The sequence below is a fragment of the Marmota monax genome, unplaced genomic scaffold, assembly GCF_021218885.2.
Source record: "Marmota monax isolate L192 unplaced genomic scaffold, Marmota_monax_Labrador192_F-V1.1 WCK01_AAM20220418_F8-fsc00001, whole genome shotgun sequence".
NCBI classification, from domain to species: Eukaryota; Metazoa; Chordata; class Mammalia; order Rodentia; family Sciuridae; genus Marmota; species Marmota monax.
Genome location: NW_026693777.1, coordinates 33,518,779 through 33,527,970, shown reverse-complemented (window position 1 = coordinate 33,527,970; position 9,192 = coordinate 33,518,779). Strand labels below are relative to the sequence as shown.

General features: G+C 34.1%; 1 protein-coding gene and 1 pseudogene across 1 annotated transcript; one reads left to right on the top strand and one right to left on the bottom strand.

Moving 5' to 3' along the window:
- Positions 1-2,461: 2,461 nt before the first annotated feature.
- Positions 2,462-3,475, top strand: LOC124104765 (olfactory receptor 11G2-like). Its single transcript, XM_046461861.2, has one exon. The coding sequence runs from the start codon at positions 2,537-2,539 to the stop codon at positions 3,473-3,475; it is 939 nt and encodes a 312-aa protein (XP_046317817.1). The 5' UTR covers positions 2,462-2,536.
- Positions 3,476-8,232: 4,757 nt separating this feature from the next.
- LOC124104764 (small ribosomal subunit protein eS24-like) lies at positions 8,233-8,645 on the bottom strand (annotated as a pseudogene).
- Between the last annotated feature and the right edge of the window lie 547 nt (positions 8,646-9,192).

Genomic DNA, 9,192 nt, shown 5'->3' with positions numbered 1-9,192 from the left:
TTGGTAAACCTAAGCGGAGAGAAAGTCATCCCTCCTATTGTCTCAGAGTCTCTTTTCTAAACTTCTGTTCAGTATTTCAATTAGCCAAATACTTATTGAACTCATAATTGTAAGCCAACCTGAGGATACTTCAGTGACAAAGATGAAAAATAATCCTGCCCTCATTACACTTTCGTGCTAGTGGAGAATGACAGATAATAGATTTTTAAATCAAGAAATAAGATGATTTCATGTGCTAAGGACATAGCTCAGTGGTAGGGTATATCTTAGCCTAAGCCAGGGCCTGGGTTCAAAATCTCTAGCACCAAAAGAGAAAAACAAAAAGAAGAAGAAAATCATTTTAGGTAGAAAATTACTATAGAGGGAAATGAAATAATTTCTCCTAAGGAAACAAAGTCTGATAAGATAGTGACAGTGAAGGTATAGTTATAATGGAAGCTATATGTTTAAAAGCTCTACCGAAGTATAGTTGTAAAATAAATAGCATATATTTAAAGTGTAAAATTTAAAAAGTTTTGAATAAATATGACATACATGAAATCATTGCCCCAATCTAAATAACGAATGTATCTACCATCTTAAAGTTCCTCTGTGGAAGGGGAACTTCTTTAGATAGAATTTCTTTTTAGGAAAATTTGTCTGAAAAGTCAATATTTGAATTAAGACCAGAATGATAAGAAGTTGATGCTGGGGAAGCAAACTGGTGTCAAAAGATGTAGGGCTTTGTAACCAGAGTGAGGATTTTGAACTTTATTCTATACTTATTGGGAATCATTGGAGGATACTAAGCAAGGGAGTAATAAGTGACAAGATCTGATATACTTTTTGAAAAACACTTGAACTCATACCCAGAATATAAAAGAATGCCATGGCTCAGCAGTAAGAAAAGATAAATAAACAGAATAGGCACAGGACTAATATAGACATTTCTCTAAAGAATATATACAAATGACTAATAAGCACTTGAAAAGTTGCATCATTAATCATTAGGGGAATGTAAACCAATATCACAGTGAGTTACCCTTTCACACCCATGGATATTGCTATAATCAAAAGATGAGCAATTACAACATTGTGGAAAATGTGGAGAAATTAGAACTCTCATAAATTGTGGTGAGATCATAAAAGCAACATTTGAAAACAGTTTTGAAGTTACTCAAAATGTTAAACGTAATTATTATGTGACCCAGAAGTTCCACTCATAGATATATACTCAAAAAATTGAAAACATATGTCCACACAAAACACATTATGAATGTTCTTGGCAGCAGTATTCATAATAGCCCAAAAGCTGAAACAGTGCAAATATTCATCAGCTGATAAATAAATATGGTATAATAAATATGGATAAATAAAATGTGTTACATCCATATAATAAAACAATATTTGGCAATAAAAAAGGAATGATTTACTGATAGTGTTACAGCATAGCTATATCATAAAGACATTATAAGTGGAAAAAAACATGCATTGTGTGATTGCATTTATATGGAATATCCAGAATGAAAACACCTAGAGGCAGAAATGGATTTGTGGTTGCCAGTGGCCAGGGGAGAAATGGGAAGTGACTGCTAATGAGTGTGGAGTTTTATTCTGGGATGATGAAATGTTCTAAAATTAGATTAGGGTGATGTTTGCGCAACCCTGTGAATATACGTAAACACTGAATTATGTGAATTTTATGGCATGTGAATTATATGTCAATAAAGCTCTTACCTAAAAAAAGTGAGTGAAAAAGACTTCACAGATGTGAGTTCTAAAGCACATGTTGCTTTCCTTAATTAAGACTAGTAATTTGTGATTTAAAGTTCAATTATTCATTAACTCTCATTCATTTGATAGTCTTCTAATTCAGTATCATAGCCTGCATAAGTCAGTAATGGATTGGTGATGTCAATCCAAAGCTTTTGCAACAATCTTCTTTGAAAAACTTCTTGGGCACCTACACAATATTATAACAATCCTTAAAAGCCAGGTATTTATTTTCTTACTAAAATCATCTGAGGATATGGGATCTAACTAATTAGGTAAGCATACTAGTATTATAAACTAAAAATTATTTATAATAATGTAGTTCAATAGGGAGAACTTATGGATCTTGTAATTTTTAATAAAATAATAGTGTAGGCAATGAAATAATTCAAATCCAGCTCAAGTGCATAAATTCCTTCCTTAGCTTATTAGCTGAACTCAGGTTAAATAAAGCTGAATAAAGTGCGATAAAGATTTATCTCCTCCCCATTTTTTTACAGGCTAAAATTTGGAAAAGAAAATTCTGGAAGAAATATTTAAAATAAAATATCAAATATTGTCTTCCTATTTGCCTTCAAGCTGTACTGATTTTATAAAAATTCCTCTCATTGACTAAATGTTAATATTCTGTTTTATTTTTGACTTATAATGCTGTCTATTTCCAAGAATAAATTGAGATTTTTATTTTATTTTATGTTTTATGGAGAGCTCAATGAAACACAAGACAGCTAAATAAACTTCTAGTAGTGTGGTAGTGTTTGTGCATGTCATCAGTTAGAAGGAAATGCACATTCCACATAATAGTAACATCACTGCTAACGTTCATGAATTCATTCTCCTGGGTTTCCTGTGCAGCCAAGAAGTAAAGATTCTCCTTTTTGTTTTATTCTCCATCATCTATATCTTCACTTTGCTGGGTAACAGTGCTATTATCTGTGCTGTGTGGTGGGACCAGCAACTGCATACCCCCATGTATAATTTACTGGCCAACTTCTCTTTCCTGGAGATCTGCTACATCAATTCTAACGTGCCCAACATGTTATTCAACTTTCTCTCCAAGACGAAGACCATCTCTTATAATGGCTGCATCCTACAGTTCTACATCTTCCTCTCTCTTTGTGCCGCAGAACTTTTCTTCCTGGCCCTCATGGCATTTGATAGGTATGTTGCCATCTGCCGTCCACTGCACTACCCCATCATAATGACCAGGAAAGTCTGTGGAACCCTGGTGTCTGCCTGCTGGGTGGGTGGCTTCCTCTGGTTAGTAACACCTGCCACCCTCATATCACAAGTTCCATTTTGTGGTTCAAATGTCATTGATCATTACCTGTGTGACCTGGGGGCAATGCTGGCCATATCATGTGTCCCTGTTCCCAAGACAACTCTGACTTGTAGCACTTTCAGTGCTGTGATAATGCTCATCACTTTGTTCTACATTCTTTTGTCCTACATTCTTGTCCTTCGATCTGTGCTTCAGATTCCCAAAGATTCAAGCAGAAGAAAAGCCTTCTCCACCTGTGCCTCCCACCTGGTAGTGGTTTCCTTATTTTATGGTTCAATCATGGTGATGTATATAAGCCCAGGAGCAGCCAAACAGCCTGGCCTGCAGAAATTTGTGACCATGTTCTACTCAATTGCAACTCCACTTTTAAACCCTTTGATCTACAGCCTCAGGAATAAGGAGATGAAGGTTGCCCTGAGAAAAGTTATGTGCAAAGTTTAAAAATTGTTCCCAAATAAGAGACATTTTGGTAAGATAAAATTCTTTTTGAGTCCACTTGTAAAGAATAAAGAAAAATTATGCTTAAAAGTAAAAAAAGGTATAAAACATAGAATAAATGATTTCATAGAATTCCTTGAAATGGAATGTTAGCATAGATTTGATTTTTGTTCTTCATCAGAATCTTACCTGCTGAGAACAAACTGAAGTCCACAATTGTGTATATTTTTTTTGGTTTGAGTATGCTGTGAACGTCTAGAGCGTGGGTAAGGGTCGCGAGATAACCAGGACACAGGGGATGCAGAGCAAAGGCAGCAATTGCAACTGCATGCTGAGGTTTATTTGCAAGTTCCTTTTATATTCTTCTTCTAACAAAGCAAGCAATTCTTCATTATCACTTTACCCACATTGCCCAAATAACATGCCTCAGCGGATACACAGAGCTAAATTCAGATTGTTCCTGTTTATTTGATAAGTACCCTCTTAAAGTTCTTTGTAGACATTATCTAATCCCCTGAGGATGCATTTGTTTCTTTAGAATGTACTGTTCCCAGGATAAGTATGCAGGAAGCTTCTTCCTCTTGGCCAAACCATGCAGAACTTGTGCCTTGCGATAAGGGGAAGAGAACGTTTCCTCCTCCTAACAGGTTTGCCTCAGCTGACCTAAATCACAGCCACAGCTCTTGCAAAGTGTCAGGCCTGAGGGAGCTAAACTCTGCACACCTGAACCCCAACAGTATGCTAATATTTTTAATTGAAAAATTTGTAATTTCTTCTTTTGTGACGTGTCTGTTTAGTTCACTTGCCCATTTATTGATTGTGTTATTTGATGTTTTTAGTGTTAAGTTTTTTGAGTTCTTTGTATATCCAGGAGATTAATGCTCTATCTGAGGTTCAGGTGGCAAAGATTTTTCCCCCATTCTCTAGGCTCTCTGTTCACATTTTTATTGTTTTCTTTGCTGTGAAGAAGCTTTTAAGTTTGATACCATACCATTTATTGATTCTTGATTTTACTTCTTGTGCTTTAGGAGTCTTATTGAGGATGTTGGTTCCTAAGACGACATGATGGAGGGTTGGGCCTACCTTTTCTTCTAGTAGGCTCAGGGTCTCTGATCTAATGCCTAGGTCCTTGATCTACTTTGAGTTGAGTTTTGAGCAGAATGTGAGACAGGGTTTCAAAGTTCATTCTACTATATTTGGATTTCCAGTTTTCCCAGCATCATTTTTTGAAAAGTCTGTCTTTCTCCAATGTATGTTTATGGCACCTTTGTCTAGTATGAGATAAATAACTGTATAATTTCAATGAGATAATATCCTTAAGACATCTTGACTATAGATTCTGTTGAGAATTGATGATAACTATACCATCTTCCAGAATAATGCCCCAATGATATTTATCCAGTATTTCAATTCCATTTAATGAGGCCTACATATTTCCTTGAGGCATAGACTCCTAGAGAATTACAAACTACTTATCAAAATTTTCTAGGTATACCTAAGAATCAAATGTGTATAACACAATCAAAATAGAACTTTGAAGGGGAGAAATTTCCTCCCTTAAAAGTGATGTGAGGAATCATAAAGAAAAATATCAATATGTACATCAACATCAGAATGGAAAAAGTTCTTCTGAGATTACATAAGGTAGGTTATTTCATGAATTGTGAGAACATGTGCTGTCAGTGTAACACAGAAAGTGCTTACATCTATCTTATCAAATTTGACTTTCACTTGGAATAAAGAAAACCCAAGTAAAAAGTGGAGTTTGCTTCAAGGGTATTAACCATGAAACAAGAAGTCTGGTGGTGTGTTTCTGATAGTGTGACTCAGTTATATTACCAAGAGACCAGCTGTTTTGTTCTTTTTCCCCCCACTGTTCTGTTCTGCAGTGTCTATTAATAACTATTGCAACTCCAACCATCATACAGGCAGAAAGAAAACAATAGCAATACAGCATAGGGAGGGTCTGCTTACATCTCCTGGGCTAGAATTGCAACACATGGCCTTCTCTAACTGCAGGAGTCTAGAAGAAGAATTTTAGTTGTCCAGCTTCTATCAGAGGGAAATGAGAAGCATATTGAGTGAACCAACCAACTTAAATATTTCTCACACCATTAGACTTACTTTCATCAACAGAAGAAATATATTTCTCTATAAATAAACTGGCAGAAAGTATATGGGAAACAACATAAGTAGAAATATAAATTCTTAAGCATTAATAATATCCAACCTCATTAGCAATAAAAAGCCGAAATTTTGAACAAAAATTAATTTTTTTATCTAATAACTGAAATACATGTTAAGTGAAATAAGACAGGCACAAGAATAAAATACCGCATGATCTCATATATACATGAAATTTTAAAATATTGATCTAGAAAATAGATTAGAATGGTGGATGTAAGAGATTAAGGAAGAGCAGAAAGGAGGGAGGAATGAGGAGAGCCTGGTAAACAAATACTAAGTTAGAAGAAATAACTTTTGGTGTTCTACTACACAGTAGATTAACTATAGATAATGATAATGTATATTTCAAGTAAAAATGATAATGGAAAAAATTTTTGGAATTTTTCACCACAAAGAAATAATCAATATCTGAGAAGACATGTTTTACCCATATTTAAATATTACACCATGTATAAACATACTGAAACATCACATGGTATCTTATAAATATGTATAATTTTTATGTGTCAGTTAAAAAGATAAAAATGTATGTATATGCTGGTAAAAGAACAAATTGGAGCAGTTATTTTAAAAGTGATGGTACTATGTATCATAATACACTTGACATAATAATTTTACTTCTGAATATTCAGCCATATGAAATAATATGAAAAAGTTTTGCAGAAAAATTGGATAATTGATGTATTATCTATTTTTCATATATAACACCTTGATATTCTTAGGGAAATTATAAGGCGAAGTTGAGGTGCCCAAGAGAGGCAAGAATATGCTCACAAAACTTCCTGATCAATACAAAAAAGATATTGAAGACAGCAGCAGAAATAACTTATGAATTATATAGAGTTTAGAGAATGAATTACATGCATAACATGGAAAGGGTACAAAAGTACATTTAGTCTGCAAATCCAGACTCCTACTCTTCTTGCCTTTTAAAAATTTTTTTGTGTGTGTCAGAATATTATGGAATAACTTAGTGTGAAGAAATATAAATGTAAAAATATTAAAGACTACAGCTGGAATCATGGTTATTTGGTGACTTTGAGGATGTCTTGATAAGTAGCAAAGCAGGTCCTGAGAAGTTAATGTGGTTTTGATGGTCTTTTGGTAACTGGTCTGTAGGGATTCTGACTGTGGAAATATACAGGGAAATGTTCCTCTGGTGAGCAGACTTCCGGGAGTGGGAGTGGGTGTGGGGTAGGTAACAGGCACTCTGTTTCCTACCCTTAGAATGTCCTGCAGTTTCTCCTAGAAGCTAGTAAGATAACTAATATAGGTGCAGTATCTAGTTGCTATGGTAATGTCCTTTGTGCAGAGGCTATGTGCTTGAGTCTTATCAGCCTGGATCTTGATCTCAGACATTAGCTCCTGGGAATAAAGGAACACCAAAAAATAATGTAGTTATAGCATTACTAAAGTAACCTATTGATATAAATAAAGCTTGGCAGTTTGGCCTCTCTGTCATTCTGCCATCTTTCCTGCCTCTGCATCTTGTCTCTATGACTCTTTTTATTTACACTTACACTGGTCAGCCATAAAATAATGTCCTCAACTTGCCATAGTGGATAAAATAGCAAATTAATCCAAACAGAAGCAGCTTTACTATATCCTAATATCTAATTTCAAGACAAGAGTCCTGAATTATGAGGGTGACTGAAAATTGTGGCATTTATAATATAAACAAGTCTATGATTAGTAGTGACATGATAATTATGACACTACTCTCATAAAGAAAGAAAAAGTCAGCAATAAATATGATGCTTTCAAGTCATATAAAAAATAGAACTGTATACAGTTTAATCTCATTCTCAGAAAAATATACATAGGAAAAAAAGCTATAAATCAAACAGATAAAAACCCTAGATTCAGACTGCTTACTTAATTTTAAAACTTGTCCGTATCTCTTATTGACTGACTTTAGGCAAATTACTCAAATTGTTTTTAGTCTGTTTTCCCAACTTCAATTGGAGACTATCCTAATATCATTTCTATATAATAAAGTATTTGGCATTAAATGAGTTATTACATGAAAGCATTTATAGTAGTGCCTGGCCCTCAATAAATATAACTTATTATTAATAATAATTGCCTCAAAATATATTAGTTATTGTTGAGAAGTATGAACACCAGTGTTTTTTTACTTCTTTTTGAATTTTAAATGATGATCCTATTCCTATTGTTTCCATGAAGAAAAAAGTGTTGATTTTTACTTTTTGAAGTTTTTACAGTTTATTAATCCTCTCATGAAAATTTTCAGTTACTGAATACAAAGTCATCGCAGAATCTTCCCTCCTTTAGTGGGGTAGGGAGGGGGAGAATGGGAGGAATAGATGAATTCTAGATAGGGCAGAGGGGTGGGAGGGATAGGAGGGGGCAGGGGATTAGCAGAATGGTGGAATGTGATGAACATCATTATCCAAAGTACATGTATGAAGACAAAAATTGGTGTCAATATACTTTATATACAACCAGAGATATGAAAAATTGTGCTGTATAAGTGTAATAAGAATTGTAATGCATTATGCTGTCATTTATTTTTTTTAAAAATCAAAAAATAAATAAAAAATAATTAATTATTAAAAATAAAAGAATCTTCCCTCCTTTAGCTTTTTACCAGCACCAATATTTTCCTTCGAAGTCCTGCTGAACTTTTTAATTCTGTTCTTATGTTCCTTTTGCTGTTTTCTTGTTGTCTTTTTCTTATCATACAAGTCATGTCTTGCCAGTCTAGATTTGTTTTTTTTTTTTTTGAAAAATCCAAGGAAACATAAATCATGTCAAAGCCAGTTGTTTTGCTATCTCCAAAATGAGTTCTGAATCCAAACACGAAGGTAACATCTGGTGTGGTTTTGTACATTTTGGCTAGCTTCCTCTGAATTTCTGTCTTAGGTACTGCTGCCTTCCCAGGGTGGAGGATATCAAAGACCATTTCTTTCCTCTGAAGTAGTCGGTTGGTCATGTACTTCCTGGTCTAGATAGTTACTGTATCATTTATGTTGGAGCCAATCCTCAGGAAGCCAGGAAGAAAAAGAGACAAAAGTGCTAATTTTTAAAGAAAAAACCTGTTTTGGTTATTCAAGGAGATCTGTATAAATTCAAACAAAAAAGTTATTTTTGCCATATTCCTCCTTATTCACTTGTCTTCTGGTAGATTTATGCTAAAAATCTGATTCATAGCAAAAAATAATTATGATTGCCTTCTGGTTTCACTTTAGCAAGTAAACTCTCATACTCATATTTTAAAAGGGTATTTATTGTTGTTTTATGTGGATCAAATAAGAAATCTCATGTACTATGTTTGTAAAATCAAAGTACATTACCAACATCAATCGTTTGGGATTATTATTTTATTAACATGTCCACTTTACTCTTCTCTAGTAGCCTCCACAGCTGTAATCTTGTCTGTGTGTGCTCACTTTTTCCTTCCTGATGTTGCTGTTATGGATTTTCCTCAATAAAAAAAGGTAAAAAAAAGGCAGAGTCTTCTCATCAGATCTTGACTGCTTCTTTCTTCCCAACTCCAGCAGCATTCTGCC